At 51.8% G+C, this 18,462-nt stretch overlaps 5 protein-coding genes across 5 annotated transcripts, besides 1 other annotated feature; 3 read left to right on the top strand and 2 right to left on the bottom strand.

Annotated features, from left to right (window-relative positions):
• Positions 1–18,462: part of a sequence feature (contig 1.98 826..565485(-1)) that runs on past both edges of the window.
• On the top strand, positions 275–4,712 carry aarA (L-aminoadipate-semialdehyde dehydrogenase; the record flags this gene model as incomplete). Its single annotated transcript, XM_658122.1, has 4 exons — positions 275–646; positions 694–3,964; positions 4,023–4,347; positions 4,415–4,712. 4 exons carry the CDS (start codon positions 275–277, stop codon positions 4,710–4,712), a joined length of 4,266 nt encoding a protein of 1,421 aa, XP_663214.1.
• On the top strand, positions 6,066–7,117 carry ANIA_05611 (carbonic anhydrase canA; the record flags this gene model as incomplete). Its single annotated transcript, XM_658123.2, has 2 exons — positions 6,066–6,078; positions 6,432–7,117. 2 exons carry the CDS (start codon positions 6,066–6,068, stop codon positions 7,055–7,057), a joined length of 639 nt encoding a protein of 212 aa, XP_663215.1. The 3' UTR covers positions 7,058–7,117.
• Positions 7,672–9,447, bottom strand: ANIA_05612 (uncharacterized protein; the record flags this gene model as incomplete). The annotated part of the gene is made up of 1 exon (XM_658124.2): positions 7,672–9,447. One exon carries the CDS (start codon positions 9,445–9,447, stop codon positions 7,672–7,674), a length of 1,776 nt encoding a protein of 591 aa, XP_663216.2.
• On the top strand, positions 10,058–14,343 carry hxA (xanthine dehydrogenase hxA). Its single transcript, XM_658125.2, has 4 exons — positions 10,058–10,329; positions 10,379–10,582; positions 10,632–12,586; positions 12,630–14,343. Exons 1-4 carry the CDS (start codon positions 10,081–10,083, stop codon positions 14,311–14,313), a joined length of 4,092 nt encoding a protein of 1,363 aa, XP_663217.1. The 5' UTR covers positions 10,058–10,080; the 3' UTR covers positions 14,314–14,343.
• On the bottom strand, positions 14,914–17,133 carry prm1 (pheromone-regulated protein PRM1; the record flags this gene model as incomplete). The annotated part of the gene is made up of 1 exon (XM_658126.1): positions 14,914–17,133. The coding sequence occupies one exon, from the start codon at positions 17,131–17,133 to the stop codon at positions 14,914–14,916; it is 2,220 nt and encodes a 739-aa protein (XP_663218.1).

Below are 18,462 nucleotides of genomic sequence, written 5' to 3'. Positions count from 1 at the left end.
ATTTACTGTTCCATTATCGAATCCATGCCCTTGGGCGTTCTGCTCCATGTACGTAGGATTGCACACATTTAATGCCTCAGGCATTAGGCTTATTGCCTTGTTGCCTGAACCTCTATCAAATGTGGGGAAATTTTCGATAGCGAAATCGGCGGGATTTTCAGCGTGCCCCTCGGCAAGACTTGACTCACTACTGAGTCATTTGCTCTCTGCCTATCTTTAATACCAACCCCAGTGTAGGTCGAAGCCCCCAGATACCAAGGGCATCGGCGCAATCATGGGTGCCGAAACAGTTCCATTGCAGGAACGCCTCGAGCGTTGGGCTCAGAGGCTGCAAAACCTCACCGTCTCCCCGCTGACCCGCGACTATCCCGACAACCAGAACCAGGAGCTACCCAAGCGGGCCATCGAAGCTTTCGAATCGCTCAAACTTCCCAATGAGACGGCGTCAGCAGTGAAGAATATCTCTGGGGCTTGGTCGGAATTCACAGTTTTCCTCACCGCGTTTGTAGTGCTCGTCGCTCGGTTGACCGGTGATGAGGACATCGCTATCGGCACTAGTCTTGGTGACGATGGCCGTCCTTTTGTCTTGAGAGTCCCAATTGATCCCTCAGAGACTTTTTTACAGCTATATGCCAAGGTTCAGAAGGTAATTGCATCCGCTGCCAGCTCTGTCGCGCCGTCTGACTTGTCCAGGCCTACGATGAAGGGTCCGCCGAAATCGTGCCATTGGGCAGTCTACGATCCTATATTCAGGAGAAATCACAATCCGAGAGAACGCCTGTCCTCTTCCGATTCGCCGCCTACGATGCCCCTGCTGCATCGCAGGAGTACCCGGCCAATACCTTTGAAACGACGGATCTGGTGGTCAATGTGGCGCCCGCAAGCACCTCTGATGGAGCGACGGAGTTGGGAGCGTACTACAACCAGCGCTTGTTCTCCAGTGCTAGGATTAGCACTATCTTGAGCCAGGTGGCTCAATTGGTTAAGAATGCCACAAGCGACCCGGAGACGGCAATTGGGCGCATTGATTTTATGACACCGGAGCAGCGCGCTCTTCTCCCCGACCCAACTGCTGACCTGCACTGGTCTAAATTCCGGGGCGCCATCCACGATATATTTGCTGAGAACGCTGAGAAGCACCCGGAAAAGCTTTGCGTTGTCGAGACGAAGTCCGCCACTTCTTCTCACCGCGAGTTCACTTATAGACAAATCAATGAGGCGTCAAACATCCTTGGTCATCACCTGGTTGAGGCTGGCGTTGAGAGGGGCGAGGTTGTCATGGTGTACGCTTACCGTGGCGTTGACCTTGTCGTGGCCGTGATGGGTATTCTCAAGGCCGGTGCGACGTTCTCTGTTATTGATCCTGCGTACCCTCCTGAGAGACAATGTATCTACCTTGATGTGGCACGACCCCGGGCTCTTATCAACATTGCGAAGGCTACCAAGGATGCTGGTGAGCTGTCGGAGAAGGTACGCACGTTCATCGATGAGAACCTGCAGCTTCGGACTGAGATCCCCGCTCTCGCGCTGCTTGACGATGGTTCGCTTTTGGGCGGTTCAGTCGATGGCCAGGACGTGCTGGCTAAGCAGGTGCCATTGAAGTCCAAGCGCGTGGGCGTTGTTGTTGGCCCTGACTCTACTCCTACTCTATCGTTCACTTCCGGCTCCGAGGGTAGACCCAAGGGTGTCCGAGGTCGTCACTTCTCTTTGGCGTACTATTTCCCATGGATGTCTGAAACATTCAAGCTTACTCCCAACGACAAATTTACCATGCTTAGCGGGATCGCTCACGACCCGATTCAGAGAGATATTTTTACTCCTCTGTTCCTCGGTGCCCAACTTCTGGTTCCGGCACGCGAAGATATTCAGAACGAAAAGCTTGCTGAATGGATGCGGGATTACGGTGCCACTGTCACTCACCTTACACCTGCTATGGGTCAAATCCTCGTTGGAGGCGCCTCTGCCCAGTTCCCTACCCTTCACCACGCTTTCTTCGTCGGAGATATCTTGATCAAGAGAGATTGCCGCTCATTGCAAGGGCTGGCCCCGAATGTCAACATTGTCAACATGTACGGAACGACCGAGACACAGCGTGCTGTCAGCTACTTCGAAATCCCCAGCTACTCGAGCAACGGTGGGTACCTGGACACCATGAAGGACGTTATCCCGGCGGGTCGGGGAATGCTCGACGTGCAGATGCTGGTCGTCAACCGCTTCGAGCCTAGCCGCATCTGCGCTATTGGCGAAGTGGGTGAGATTTACGTTCGTGCAGCTGGACTTGCGGAAGGATACCTTGGTTCACCGGAACTGAACCAGAAGAAGTTCCTTACGAACTGGTTTGTTGACCCTAAGACGTGGGTCGAGAAAGATGCCGCAGAGTCGCAGGGTGCGAATGAGCCCTGGAGAGAGTTCTATGTTGGACCCAGGGACCGTCTCTACCGAAGCGGTGACCTTGGTCGATACACTCCTTCCGGAGACGTCGAGTGCTCTGGTCGTGCCGATGACCAGGTGAAGATCCGTGGTTTCCGTATTGAGCTGGGTGAAATCGATACCCATCTCTCCCGTCACCCTCTTGTAAGAGAGAACGTGACGCTGGTGCGTCGTGACAAGTTCGAAGAACCTACCCTCGTCAGCTACTTTGTGCCCAACATGAATAAGTGGGCCTCGTGGCTGGAAGAAAAGGGCCTCAAGGACGATGATTCTGCCGAAGGAATGGTGGGCATGCTTAGGCGATTCCGTCCTCTTCGTGACGATGCCCGTGAACTACTCCGCAGCAAGCTTCCCACCTATGCTGTGCCAACGGTGTTCATTCCGCTCAAGCGCATGCCATTGAATCCCAACGGAAAGATTGACAAGCCCGCTCTGCCTTTCCCTGATACCGCCGAACTCAGCGCGGCCGCTCCTCAACGCAGGCCTTCAGCCTTGAAGAACCTCTCCGAGACCGAACAGGCACTGGCTCAAATCTGGGCTTCGCGCATCTCCAACGTCACTGCTACCATGATTGGCCCTGATGATTCGTTCTTCGATCTCGGAGGACACAGTATTCTCGCGCAACAGATGTTCTTCGACCTTCGACGCAAGTGGCGCGGCATCGACATTAGCATGAATGCCATCTTCCGTAGCCCTACCCTCCGCGCCTTCGCTGCAGAGATTGACCGCCTGTTGAGCGCCGAATCCTTTACCAGCAACAATGAGACTGCTGCGAACTCCACAGCGGCCGCCAACGAGCCCAACGACGAGTACTCCCGTGATGCCCGCAAACTGGTAGACACTTTGCCAAACTCCTTCCCAACCCGCACAGAGGACATGCTCTCCGCTGAACCGACCATCTTCCTCACCGGTGCTACCGGTTTCTTGGGTGCCCACATCCTCCGCGACCTCCTCACTCGCAAATCACCTTCAGCGAAGGTAATCGCTCTTGTCCGTGGCAAGAGCGCCGAGCAAGCCCTCGCGCGCATCCGCTCCACTTGCCGAGCCTACGGCTTCTGGGACGAATCCTGGACATCCCGCCTTGAGTGCATCACCGGCTCCCTCGGCGACCCCCGCTTTGGCCTCACAGACGCCTCTTGGGACGACCTTACCAACCGCGTCGACGCTGTCATCCATAACGGTGCCCTTGTTCACTGGGTCTACCCCTACTCCACTCTTAAGCCGGCTAACGTGCTTGGCACTATTGACGCCCTCAAGCTCTGTGCAACCGGCAAGCCGAAGCAGTTCTCTTTCGTCAGCTCAACCAGTGTCCTTGACAGCGACCACTACGTCCAGGAATCCGAGCGCAGCATTGCCGCCGGCGGTGCTGGTATCAGCGAAGATGACGACCTGGAAGGTAGCAGCGTCGGCCTGGGAACCGGCTACGGCCAGAGCAAGTGGGCCGGTGAGTACCTCGTTCGGGAAGCAGGCAAGCGCGGTCTCAAGGGAACGATCGTCCGTCCTGGTTACGTCCTAGGTGATTCTAAGAGCGGCAGTAAGTTCTTCTACCTCGAATATACCACTTTAAGACCATATATTGACATTCTCCGCAGCAACGAACACCGACGACTTCCTCATCCGCATGATCAAAGGCTGCATCCAGCTCTCGGCCCGCCCCAACATCAACAACACCGTCAACATGGTCCCCGTCGACCATGTCGCCCGCGTTGTCATCGCCGGTGCCTTCCAGCCTCCCGTTTCCCCCATCGGTGTCGCCCAAGTCACTGGCCACCCGCGCCTGCGGTTTAACCAGTTCCTTGGCGCTCTGCAGTTGTACGGGTACAACGTGCCGCAGGTTGACTACGTGCCCTGGTCGAAGCTGCTTGAGCAGTATGTTAACAGCGGCGAGCACGACGATTTAGAGTCGCAGCATGCACTGTAAGTTCTCCGCTCGTTGCCCAACACTCCCTTATCGTAAAGGAAAGTAAAGCTGATATACGTGTAGGATGCCTCTCTATCACTTCGTCACAGCGGACTTGCCCTCCAACACGAAAGCTCCCGAGCTAGACGACGTCCACGCCGCTGCTTCCCTTCGCGCCGACGCTTCCTGGTCAGGCGTCGACGTGTCAGCCGGCGCCGGTGTAACCGAGGAACTGGTTGGTTTGTACACCTCGTACCTTGTCTCCGTTGGATTTTTGCCGCCACCGACAGAGTCTGGTGCACGACCACTGCCGGCTGTATCGATCACGGATGATCAGCGTGAGGCGATGGCGGGTGTTGGTGGACGTGGTGGAACTGCTTGATCTATTTTTATATTTTTTTAAGGAGGATGGTTTACGGTAATTCTGTGATACACGTGCTTTTGGTTTCTAAAAAATTAGCTTGATCTCGTTTGGCATGTGTTTATTGCTTCAAGTACATGAACAACTGAGAGATGATTAGACGGCAGGTGGAATGATAGATAGTCAGAACACATTTACATTCTTTATCATGAAGCAAGTACGCCGGTTATCTACTGGATGCAAGGATCTACAGTATGCCCAGCATTCGCCCCGACCCAACCGAACCCCAGATCTCACGCAAAAGCAAAGAGGACGGCAGAGCAAGGCTTCCCTCGAAGCCGACTGTTTTCTTAAGGTTCGTAAGTTCTTTACGGATAGTGAACTCTCCCCCACGCTTCCAGAACGAAACTGGCGGACATTGCTCATGGGCTCTGACATATCATACCACACCAAGCCACCAATCGATCACTTAGTCTGTGAAGCATGCCAGGTATTAGTCCTCCACGCTATTACTCTTTCGCGATCTCGGTAGAGAGAGGACGTAGATTGCGAAGAGGACGTGGCGAGAGGCGGCATATTGGGACCCTTCAGGAGGAGCCTGAAGGTACCGCAGAGGGCAAATTGGTAAGAAGTAGTATCAAACAGGTTGCTATCACGGTAGAAACCTTTAAGCCAAGGGAGAGATTAATCAGAGTCTGACCAGCAGAACGCTTCAGAAGGAACGTAAGGGGTATCTCTGCTTCCTGTGGGGCATAAAGGTAATGAGCAGTGGGAATATCCCGCGACTTACAGAAAGAGTTTGACCATTGAGAGTCGTGATGCTGTTCAGGCCTCAGGAGATTGCGAGCTTATGAAGCATTCGGAAGCTGAGAGTCTCAGATTCCCCTTCCAGATAGACCTCCCGAGCTACAGTCCTTGCTATGGTAGTATCCGGCGGAAAGATTGGAACACGTGGTGCTGGATGAGTTATTTTATCCAGCCCAAAGATGTTGTCTCCATGAAGTCACAAAGGGGAAGGGAACTCACCACCGTTACGGGCACTGCTCCGTGTCTATACGGAGAAAAAGATAACAGGAGATCCACAGACCAGGGACAGAAGGATTAGAAGGATTCGAGAATAATGCCTCAAGGCTACTGGAATGCTTATCTTTGGTAGTGACATGATCACAAGTCGCCAAAGCGTCACCCGACTCGAGTATAAGACTGTCGATATAGCGTGGCATGCTCCGCCGAGAAACGGTGACCTTTGCGCTTACTTTTGGTGTAACGCTTTCGGTGAGGCCAGCTTTAAGATTCGATCATCTCCCATCATGTCCGTATTGTTCTTCATTTTGTTTTAGGTATACAGGACAGTTTTCTTGGAAATACTTTCCAATGACAACCCAAGGTATGTATATAGTGCATGCCGATGTTCTCGGTATACGAGCATTCCATGTGTAGGGTACTGATGCAGTCGCCGTTCGCTGTTTTATCCAATGTCATACTGGGACAGAATGTATCGTGTCGCTTGTTGCCGGGCATCAGCTTGTCAGGACTTTTGTTGCCATTTTCTGTGTTCTCCTGTCGGCCCGTGAAGGAAAGCCCACCAAGGCCATGGGATTACTCGAAACCTATCCATGGGCTAGGTTGAAAACCGGTCATGGAAAAAGAGTGTCCCATATTCCTGCGAGTCCTTCCATAACACTTAACATCTGAAATGTTGCACAGATCAGGGTGACACGTGCTGACAACAAACCCCAGATCCGTTCACCGCAGCCCTCAGCCAAAACAAAGCCTGGGCAGCCAAAGTAGCTAGAGAGCAGCCAGACCTTTTCCGCAAACTTTCCACCGGCCAGCACCCAGAGATCCTCTGGATAGGCTGTTCTGACTCTCGATGTCCCGAGACGACTCTGCTAGGCCTCAAGCCAGGTGATGTGTTTGTCCACCGAAACATCGCCAACATCTTGCAGCCCTCGGACCTCAGTTCCACCGCTGTTATAGAGTTCGCTGTTCGCCATCTGGGGGTCAAGCATGTTGTTGTCTGCGGACACACAAAATGTGGAGGCATCTCTGCCGTGATGGCAAACAAGAAGCTTGGTATTCTTGATTCATGGCTTTCGCCTCTGCGGAAGCTGCGTGACGATAATTCGGACTGCTTGAAGTCATTACCAACGGACGAGGCGCTCCTCAAACTAGTTGAACTGAATGTCCTTGCCGGGGTGAAGACGGTGAAGCAGAAGAGTGTTGTGGTTGAGGCGATGCAGAAAGGGCTGAAGGTTCATGGACTCGTGTACGATGTCGGGAGCGGTGTTTTGCAGGAATTGGATACCAGTGCTTCTGACAAGACCGTGAAGAAACGGTTGACATTGTTTAAGAAGGACTTTTAGGGCTCGATTTTGCTTTTGCGTATTCCCAATCTATAGTTAGCAACTGAGCTTGTACTTTTCCAGCGGGCTTGACATGATCGGGTCGGGTGCCTGGCAGCTCCTCATCAAGGAGAGTTGAAAAGTGTTGTCTGTTGCTGTAGACACTGGCAGGAAGATGTTAAGGAAAGCCCATCAGGTGACTGCCCGCCTGGATCGAAGGGTTGCCTGTTTGTTTTTCAGTTGGCTGACGTCCCAGCACTGCTCCTGACTCAATCGTCGCTACAGCACAATTGCAGCATCGGCCACTATGGCTCAAGTCCGCCACAATACTCATCAATCGGAGAATGTAATGGTATTTGGCAGTGGGGATTCTACCTCAACCTCCTAAAGACGGATTCATTGGGCCAGGGGCTGACCCAAGCCTACATCTGGGACTAACGCTCGCTATTGGGAAATGCTTGTAGCATCAGGAGCTGGCCTATACAGAAGTAAAAACAGTACTGGAATCCAGCAGGTCCGGTCACGAATTTAGACTGAGCGTTTGAGCGTTTGAGTATGCATCAGAGCGCTGACAATCAGTAAATGCCAAGTCATTATTTTCCTATACTAGCGTTTTTATACCGCATTCTAGTGTCTTATATCTTCGGACGCGCTCCAAAGAAGCTCTTCTCTTCCTCCTCCCACTTCTTACGTTCGACGATACTTCGCGCTCTGTACGCCTTGACAAATCGCCAGACCTCAGTATCGGCCATGTTCCACGCCTCGGCCACACCGCGGATATTGACCCGGTTGGAGTCGGTCTTTCTCTTTAGCATATCCCTAGCTCCTTGGATGATGGTATACTCTCTCTCAACACCCTTTTTGCTCGGGTTGGCATGCTGCATTGATTCCTTGGCATCGCCTTCGTTCTTGGCGTCTACATTGCTGTCACGTGGGATCCGGAATCCAAACTGCCATTCAAACTCGTCCAAGAGTTCGCTTGGTAGGGCCTGGCCGGCCTCAGCGGGGAGTGACTCGACCGTCATCCATAGCGATGTGCCGATAGCTGGCTCGTCAGCGACGACTTTCTTGAATAAGACGGCCCTCGCCCCACCGCCTAGTTGGCGGCCCATTTGGTCGCCGGTCACCTCTTTGAGCCAGGCATCGCGGGAAGTTTCGCGTCGAATGTACCGCGTTGTAACTTCCGAAGAGTTTTGTAGTAAGCTGACGAAGGTGTATGGGTGCGGCAAGATGCCTATTGTGAAGACCTGGGTGGTATTCTTGTATGTGGCGGGTTGGCTGATTTTCATTGGTTTGTGTGTGTTGCACGGGTGGCAGTTTCGCAGATTTGGAGGGCAAGAAGTGGGTGCAACAGAGTCGGGACATTGGCCAAGAGCCTTCGCAAGTCTTAAGGCTGGTTCAACCAACGCAGTGGTGTGCTCAGCATAAGGTTTCAGGACGGCTATTCCTCCCGGGAACGAGTTCACAAATGTATTCTGCAGATGGGAATTGATGAGATCTACTAGGGCATGCCGGCGGACCGACGGAGAGGGTATAGCCTCTGCAGTAAGCTCGTGGTAATACGCCGCAATGGTAGCCGAGTCATAAAGTGCTAGAGAGTTGGTCTGTTCGGACTTTAACAGATCATCTGGTATCAAGTCCGTCAAAGCCTTTGTTGCCTTGTCAAACTCCTTGCTTGCCTTTTCAATGACGGCGTTAATAACAGATTTCTTCCCAAAGAGCAGGGCATTATGTATCTTGTCGAATCGGGTGATGAAATCTGAATCCGCACCGCGACGCAGGTGAGAGAGTGTTGCATCGTCGTATCTCGCCATTGGAAAGCAAAGCCGATCGGCAAGCAGACCATCTCCCATATGACCCCAAGCAAGCCATTTGAGAAGATCCTCTTCTAGCTCAAGGCTCAAATCCAATTGCTTCGTTGACTCATATAATGGATTGGCCATAGCCTCCGCACGACCAAGAACCACAGGTCGGAAGCCCTGAGCGTACCAAGCACGACGCCAGGCAAAAAGAAGTTGGGCATCGGCATTCTCCTCCTCTCTATCACTGCCCTTCTTCGGGTTATAGTATGTAAATATATACGGCCGATTGGGAAGCGGAGGGAGTACGGACCGATTCTCGTCAAGGGTAATGGAGGACGAGAAGGGGTTGAGCCATTCCCAGTGACTGAACCACTTTGAATCACCGCTTGAACTGTCTTGCTGTAGCTCGGGGGGTTTATGCGCCGGCGGCTGAAAGGTCGGCAGGTGCAGATCGTTCAACGAAGGGAATTTCGGGACATATTTGGCGGCTGCTGATATCTCTTCACTGACGGCTTCCGGAACCGGCTTTGGGGAAGACGAGAAAATCACTAATATAACCGCGACGAAGAAAACAATCGCAAGGAGGGATGTACTGCGTCGAGCAATCATGATAGGGCTCAGACACTGGAATGATCCCTGAAAAAGCGTAAACGGAATTTTGATCTTAGAGGGAGTGATTGATCGGACGGGATGAGGAGGGGAGCGGAGGGGGCGATGATCGAGACTAATCAACCCATTGACGGGGGTTGGACTGAGAAATCAGAAAGCAGTGAGCATGCTACTGAGAACAGCAGCTCCATGATGAAAGCCCACGACCTCTTTCAAGCTTGTTTCGTCGATCGTGATGTCCGCTCCAGTTGCCGGATGCGGAGTATATTCTGGTCACATGATAAATACTCTATAGCCTCAGGCTGCAAGGCAGGAGTAGATAAGGTACCAGGACGTCTAAGACAGGTGTTTTTAATGTTTAACGCATAGTCAACATACCTACAGCGTAAGACTGATAACGTGGTATTCATGAAAGTACTATTTGGAGTAGACATTACAAACGCCGCATTCCGCCGACCACGATTGGGTGGATGACCTCAGAGTGTGGCGGTTTCCATCGGACTGTGGCGATCCCCGCGCTCCATCTAGACCCTTACTTATCAGGCACTCGGCCATATTAAACTCTTCCTCTCCCCACCTTCCTGATGTTGATTTCAGGTACGTTATTCTGGAGCAATCATATACGACACCATCATGGCTCCCGGTGTCTTATTACAACCGTCGCAATCGGAGCTTGAGGCAGCTTCCCCGCCGAAAGCTGCGGCCTCGTTATTGCAACTCACTGAAGAATGGGACGATACCATTCGCTTCTATCTTAATGGCACCAAGGTTATCTTGGACTCTGTTGACCCCGAAATCACATTGCTGGAATACCTGAGGGGTATTGGCTTGACAGGGACAAAACTAGGGTGTGCAGAAGGTGGTTGTGGTGCTTGCACGGTTGTAAGTTGTTGGTGGATAATGTTCTATCAGTTTCACTGACATTAGATAGGTCGTTTCGCAAATCAATCCGACTACCAAGAAGCTTTACCATGCCTCCATCAACGCCTGCATTGCGCCGCTGGTTGCTGTCGATGGGAAACACGTTATTACGGTGGAGGGCATTGGGAACGTTAAGAATCCCCATGCGATTCAGCAACGGCTAGCAATCGGAAACGGAAGCCAGTGCGGTTTCTGTACACCGGGAATTGTGATGGTATGTCTCCATAGCACCTCTCTGGCGATAACGTGCTGATACTCCCAAGAGTCTCTATGCGCTCTTACGAAATGACCCTAAGCCCTCTGAGCATGCGGTGGAAGAAGCTTTTGACGGAAACCTTTGTCGCTGTACTGGATATCGACCGATTTTGGACGCTGCCCAAAGCTTTACAAGCCCAATCGGCTGTGGCAAAGCTCGAGCAAACGGTGGCTCTGGATGCTGTATGGAAGAACAGAAAGGCACAAATGGATGTTGCAAAGGGTCTTCCGAGGAGACTACCGAAGACGTTAAGCACAAGTTTGCGTCTCCCGACTTTATTGAGTACAAACCAGACACGGAACTAATATTTCCTCCGTCGCTCTGGAAACACGAGTTGCGCCCTCTCGCTTTTGGTAACAAGAGAAAGAAGTGGTATCGGCCGGTCACCGTACAGCAGCTCCTGGAGATCAAGAGTATTCATCCTGATGCAAAATTGATAGGTGGCAGCACCGAGACGCAGATCGAGATCAAATTCAAGCAGATGCGTTATGGAGCATCTGTCTACCTTGGAGACCTCGCTGAACTCCGGCAATTTGCCTTTCATGACAACTACTTGGAAATTGGTGCCAACATTTCATTAACTGATCTTGAATCTGTCTGTGATCAGGCCATCGAGCGCTACGGCTCAGCTCGCGGCCAGCCCTTTGCCGCTATAAAGAAACAGCTTCGCTACTTTGCTGGGAGACAGATCAGAAATGTGGCTTCGCCAGCTGGGAACCTGGCCACTGCATCCCCGATATCCGATCTCAACCCAGTTTTTGTCGCTACAAACACGACTCTTGTCGCCAGGTCGTTAGATAAGGAAACCGAGATTCCAATGACACAGTTCTTCAGAGGTTACCGATCTACGGCCCTTCCGCCAGACGCTATCATTTCAAGTCTACGTATACCTACCGCATCTGAGAAAGGCGAGTATTTGCGGGCTTATAAACAATCTAAGAGGAAGGATGATGACATTGCAATTGTGAATGCCGCTTTGCGGGTTTCACTCTCGTCATCGAACGATGTCACTAGCGTGAGCCTAGTTTTTGGCGGTATGGCGCCTTTGACGGTATCTGCGCGGAACGCGGAGGCCTTCCTCACCGGGAAGAAGTTCACTGATCCGGCAACTCTAGAAGGTACTATGGGTGCTTTGGAGCAGGATTTCAACCTGAAGTTTGGTGTTCCAGGTGGTATGGCGACTTACCGAAAGTCACTTGCTCTCGGGTTCTTCTACCGATTCTACCATGACGTATTATCACAGATCGAGGCCAGGAGTAGTGATCTGGATAACAGTGTGGTCGCTGAAATTGAGCGAGCAATTTCAACTGGAGAGAAAGATAACGAGGCTTCAGCGGCTTACCAGCAGAGGGTTCTAGGCCGAGCCGGGCCGCACCTCTCGGCATTGAAACAGGCTACCGGAGAAGCTCAGTACACCGACGACATTCCCGCGCAAAAGAACGAACTGTACGGATGTATGGTTTTGTCCACAAAGGCTCACGCCAAGCTGCTCAGTGTCAACACAGAAGCCGCTTTGGAAATTCCTGGTGTCATCGATTATGTAGATCATAAAGACCTTCCATCACCGAGAGCGAACTGGTGGGGTGCTCCAAATTGTGACGAGGTCTTCTTTGCTGTCGATAAAGTCACAACTGCCGGACAGCCAATTGGTATGATTCTTGCAAACACAGCCAAGGCTGCAGAAGAGGGTGCAAGAGCCGTCAAAGTTGAATATGAAGAATTGCCAGTAATCCTCAGCATCGAAGAGGCAATCGAAGCGCAATCCTTCTTCGAACGCTTCCGTTATATCAAGAATGGAGACCCGGAAAGCGCCTTCAGAGACGCTGACCATGTCTTTGAGGGTGTATCTCGAATGGGGGGCCAGGAACATTTTTATTTAGAAACACAAGCTTGTGTGGCTATCCCTAAAGCAGAAGACGGCGAAATGGAAATCTGGAGCAGTACCCAGAATCCGACGGAAACGTACGTTCATTTCTATTTCTCTGAGCAAAGCTGACTTGGGCAGGCAATCATATGTAGCACAGGTTACTGGCGTGGCTGCCAACAAGATCGTGTCAAGGGTCAAGCGCCTTGGAGGAGGCTTTGGTGGTAAAGAGACGCGGTCAGTCCAGCTCGCAGGTATATGCGCCACAGCAGCCGCAAAAGTCAGGCGTCCAGTGCGGTGTATGCTCAATCGCGATGAAGACATTGCGACTTCTGGACAGCGTCACCCATTCTATTGTAAATGGAAAGTCGGGGTGACAAGGGAGGGCAAGCTGCTTGCACTTGATGCGGACGTGTACGCAAATGGTGGACATACACAGGATCTTTCAGGTGCTGTTGTGGAGCGAAGTCTTTCACACATTGACAACGTATATCGATTCCCGAACATTTACGTCCGGGGCAGGATATGCAAGACGAACACCGTCTCAAATACGGCATTCCGGGGCTTTGGTGGCCCTCAAGGTCTCTTTTTTGCCGAGTCAATCATCTCAGAAGTCGCAGATCATCTAGACCTTCAGGTGGAACAGCTCCGGATACTCAACATGTACGAACCGGGTGACATGACTCATTTCAACCAAGAACTTAAGGACTGGCATGTCCCGTTGATGTACGATCAGGTTCTACAGGAGAGCGAGTATTTTGAGCGCCGCAAGGCCGTGGAGGAATATAACCGCACGCACAAGTGGTCCAAGCGTGGCATGGCCATTATCCCCACCAAGTTTGGTATCTCTTTCACGGCCCTCTTTCTCAACCAAGCGGGCGCCCTCGTTCATATCTACCACGACGGAAGCGTCCTCGTCGCCCACGGCGGCGTGGAAATGGGCCAAGGTCTCCACACAAAGATGACCATGATAGCAGCCGAAGCCCTAGGCGTTCCCTTGTCGGACGTCTTCATCTCCGAAACAGCCACCAACACCGTCGCAAACACATCCTCTACAGCGGCTTCTGCCAGCTCCGACCTCAACGGCTATGCCATCTATAACGCCTGCACCCAACTGAACGAACGTCTCAAGCCCTACCGTGAAAAGATGCCCAACGCAACCCTGAAAGACCTCGCCCACGCTGCTTACTTCGACCGTGTCAACCTTTCTGCCCAAGGCTACTACCGCACCCCAGACATCGGCTATACCTGGGGTGAGAACAAGGGTCAAATGTTCTTCTACTTCACGCAGGGCGTTACAGCCGCTGAAGTCGAAATCGATACGCTCACCGGCGACTGGACGCCCCTCCGGGCAGATATCAAAATGGATGTCGGCCGCACAATCAACCCCTCCATCGACTACGGTCAGATAGAAGGCGCATACATTCAGGGCCAGGGTCTCTTCACAACAGAAGAAAGCCTTTGGCACCGCACAACTGGCCAAATATTCACTAAAGGTCCTGGAAACTACAAAATTCCGGGCTTCCGTGACATTCCGCAAATATTCAACGTTAGTCTCCTTAAGGACGTAGAGTGGGAGAACCTGCGGACGATCCAGCGCAGTAGAGGCGTCGGCGAGCCACCGCTTTTCATGGGCAGCGCGGCGTTTTTCGCTATTCGGGATGCACTGAAGGCTGCCAGGAAGGAGTGGGGGGTTACTGATGTGCTGAGTCTTGTCAGTCCGGCTACACCGGAGAGAATTAGGGTTAGTTGTGCGGATCCCATTATTGAAAGGGCGAGAGTGAAGGCGGAGGAAGGGGAAAAGAGCTTCTTCGTTGCGATATAGGGGAATAAGCATTCCGTAATATAGTACAGGGATCATGGTGATGTGATGTAGTCCGCCTATTTATGTCTTATGACTTGATACTTTACATATATTGTCTCGCTTTGCCTACAAGCATTACGGATCAATTGGCCTGTTTGGTTATGATTCTCATCCACTAGTCTTCTCTAATATTTCTTGTACTAGGTATTACGGACACTGTAATAGCCGGTGTCTGCAGTGGTTAGATTTGGGTGAAAGAAGAAGCGTAGTCGAATACTAGTTCGGCGACAAGGGTCAAATATCATATATGGAGTACAGCAGGACTTGAACGTAGATTATCCTGACTGACGTTAAACGAAAGCACATGGTTGAATCCTGCTTCTTGCATATTGATACACTGCCTTATTATTCTCTAGATAGAGTTTGCTACATAGGTATGGTATGCGACAATAGTGGCCAACGCTAAAAGTATATGCTTGTGCTATGCTCCAACGCCATCGTACGACCAGTACACAGGGTGAATAAATATATAAGATGGAAAAAAAGCAAAGAAGAAAGAGTTAGGACGCAGACCGACTACCTCATCCACAGTCCAGTCAGCTAGTTAGACTGGTAGTCACTTCATCGCTTCTCATCCCCAAACTCCGGATAACTGCTCGCACGCGCATCAATAACAGAAACCTTTAGCGCGTTCCTCCTCTGTCCCGCAAAGCCCAGTTTCTCGTCTTCGTAGGTTGTCTGTGCTGTCACAGCCGCGGGCGGACCAGCAGATGCGAAATTCCGGCTCGGCGGCTCGTACTCAGGGACCGGTTGAGAGCGAGATTGCGAGTCAGCAGCAGAATGGGCAGTTGTGTGGGGATTTGGAATGGCTGTGAGAGGAACGTCTGAGAAGCCGTCGTTAGGGTCTAAGTTTGCAGCAGGGCCGGGACCTCCATCGCCGCGATTTCGATCGTGGGATCTGAAAAGTGAGAGAGCACGAATGAGGCCGAAAAGCAGGTTTAGGAACCAGATGAGCAGGATAGCGCCAGAGATGAGGGCCTCCGTGGCTATGCCGGACTCAATTGCGCTGGTGACGCGAAAGACGACTTCTGTGATCTTGTTTGAGGTTGAGGCGCCCGCGTCAGAGAGGAAGCTCTCTGAGCTATTGTCGTCTGACAGGCTTTCTGCTGCGCCGCGCGAAAACGTGTCGTTGCTGAGTTCTGGGAAATCGATATGTGCGTTGTCGTGTACCCATGTTAGACCGCGCTGAATACCCGCAATCTTGAGACCGATGAGACAGTCGAACACGTCCTTTAGGGGGTCGTAGAGGAGGGTTCCGCCGAATGTATCATTTAGGACGCCAGTCGTTTTATCCACGAAGGTGTTGAGCGTATCGTTCACGCCTGTTGTGGTGGAGTTCACCCAGCCAAAGACCTTATCGTTGAGTTCTGTGTTTATATCGCCGATGGCGCTGTTTGCGCTGAGCGCCCACTCGGCGGAGGTATTATCGAGTGACGCGACGACTTTGTCAGCAAAGGCGCCCACTTCGGCGGAGAGTTCAGGGACGGCCTCTTCGACGGCTCGGAGGAGGAGATATTGGCAGAGGCAGGCAAAGAGGCCGGCTATGGCGAGGGATAGGACAAAGAGGGCTGACGGGGAGGTGGCGTAGGCGATAACCCAGCGGACTAGGATCTGACGCCGGCTGTTGCTGAAGCGGCTGGCGGCCTTAATTCCTGCTGCGGCCGAGTAGGGTCTTGAGACAATGTAGACGACATCCAAGGGGTCATGCGCTTCCTTGCGGACAAGCTGGGAGCGTTCCTTTTGGGCGCGCCAGCGGCGAATTTCTTGCCATGCCATGGGGAAGCAGACAAGGACGGCAGCGATGACAAGTACAGCGATGAAGACCTTTTTTGCGGTCTCGGCAATGTCGGAGACGTTATTGAAGAACGAGTCAATACCGTCGCTGCCTTTGCAGAAACTGAGTTGCTTCTTTGCGGGAACAGGTAGGGTGTCCCGGTCAAAGGTGAATGTTCCCATGGATTCGTTGATGAGCTTTTTGACTTCATCAAAGGGTGTGCGGATAATATTCTCTACGAACTCGCTGACTTCGTCGAACGTCGGTACCGAGTCATTGAGCTTGTCGAGGCCATCGTCGATTGAGGATGGAAGCTGGGCGTTTTCGAGGTCTTCGATGAAGCTTGAGAGATCTAAGTCGGGGACCTCGTCTCCGCCAAAGACGCTTCCGACGATATTTATTCCATCGACGAATTTGTTGAGGCCATCCTCGAACGTCTGTGTTGCGTCACTGATGCCTTCGCCGATAGACTTGATTGTCGAGTTCAGGAAGTCGCTGGCATCTTTCAGGAGCCCGACTCCGACGTCGACCGTGCCGCGAACAGCCATTGTAATGAGGCAGAGATATGTCTGGTACATCATCTTGATGAAGAACACAATAAGCTCCTCCACGCCTGATACGACTAGTGTGAGCATGGTCTTAAGCGCGCTGACCGCGGTCTCCACGCCAGAAGCTGTGAGTTCGTTGATGCCGCGGGCTGAGTAGTGAGGCATCGAGGCCATGGCGCTGCCCATGGATTCGACAGAGGTACATGCGGACAAAGCCTCGCGTCTGGCAGAATCCATGTTTGTGTTAAGACTGGCAATTGCGATCAGGACTCTGACAAGCACCAGGAGTAGGAGGATGGTCCATCGGTTCATCCATATTTGTGACAGGCGTGCTCGCAAGCCCATATATGGTGTGATGTCGTCTGGTTGTAACGGGACAGCGCGCCCTCCCTGCGGATCATGGGCCCCATAGGGAGGAAGAAGAGGGAATATAGAACGAGCTGATCTTGAGAAGATCATGTCGAAATATAATCCGGTATAACACCGGTGTCGAGGAAGGAATAGTGCGCTGATCGAGTAAAATGTCGAGCGTTAAAGACTGATGACCGCGGAGGGAGGAAAATAAGTATCTCGGGATTGTAAAAAACGCTGGCCAGCAGCACCTATGTCGTAGGATATATTTGAGATGCAATCTATTGAGAATTCATACCGCATGAAATCTATCGAAATGAATAGCAAGTGAGCGTAGTGTTAGTCGGCCCAAATAGGAAAGGGAGAAAAGAGCAGAACAATAGGACAGGAGAACAGCAGCAACGGGGGTAATCCCCCATTTATTGAATGCAAGGCAATTCGTGGAAAAGAGTGCTTTGAAGACCAAAATAGGCTTCCATTGGGCAAGTAGTCATTCAGACAAAAGGCAGTCTATTCATACCAAGCAATAGACGGTTTCCGAAGCCACCCAAACACTGAGTAAACATTGATCTCGTCCTTGGTACGTTTCATCTCGCGCGAGGATTCTGCTACTATCCATCCAGTGACACCAGTAGGTAGGGCAAACTGGATTTCTGCAGAGCGCTTGCGAGGCCAAATATAGCCATGTCGTGGGCGCTTAGAGCGCAGCCTCGTCGCCCAATCCCTTGACCTCCGCAACGGCGCCAGCCGAGGACAGGATCTCAGTGAAACCGAGATCTCCACATGAGTTTTCTTTCAAGGACAGTTATTTGTCGAGTCTCTTCGGGTCGTCTTTGAGGCATTCATGACTGAGGCGCTTGTTGCTTCACTTGCCGCTGGACTGCCGCAGACCAAGCAGCGGGCCATTGCTTGACTGGTAAGCGATTGCTAGAACTTTAGTCAACAGTTCGTATGCTGAGTGTTATTAGACACGTTTTGATCTGAGGAATGAGATCAGCTGCCTGACCGCAGTGAGGGTGGAAAGGTGGAGAGAGAGGGATGGAGATACAAGAGGACGGCACGTGATGGGCCAAATAAAGACAACGGAGACACATCTTCATTGTCTAACTTATCAGATAAGATTTCTTCTGTATCTAGGACTTCTCTTGAAATCTAGTGATGGTGTTTGGGCTTTGATCGAGTAATGCTTAGGTGAAATGCTAATGGGTTTCAGCGCTCGGTTTTGCAAAATATGTTTCTGAAGTGCTTCAACTAACGTTCACTTGTTAGAGTCCACCACATAACAAGGCAACCCCCCCTAATGAATTTCATATTGTTAACAAAAGCATCTCCCTCTACAGCCGCAAAGCTGTTGGGTAATTGCTTCTTCGAAGGTACGTATCTAGGCAGATCTGTGCCCTAATTCCGTCCACCAGCCTTTAATCACATACGGTGACC

Source organism: Aspergillus nidulans, chromosome V (genome assembly GCF_000011425.1).
Source record: "Aspergillus nidulans FGSC A4 chromosome V".
NCBI lineage: Eukaryota > Fungi > Ascomycota > Eurotiomycetes > Eurotiales > Aspergillaceae > Aspergillus > Aspergillus nidulans.
The sequence above is the reverse complement of the archived record's forward strand: the minus strand, read 5'-3'. Positions and strand labels throughout refer to the sequence as shown.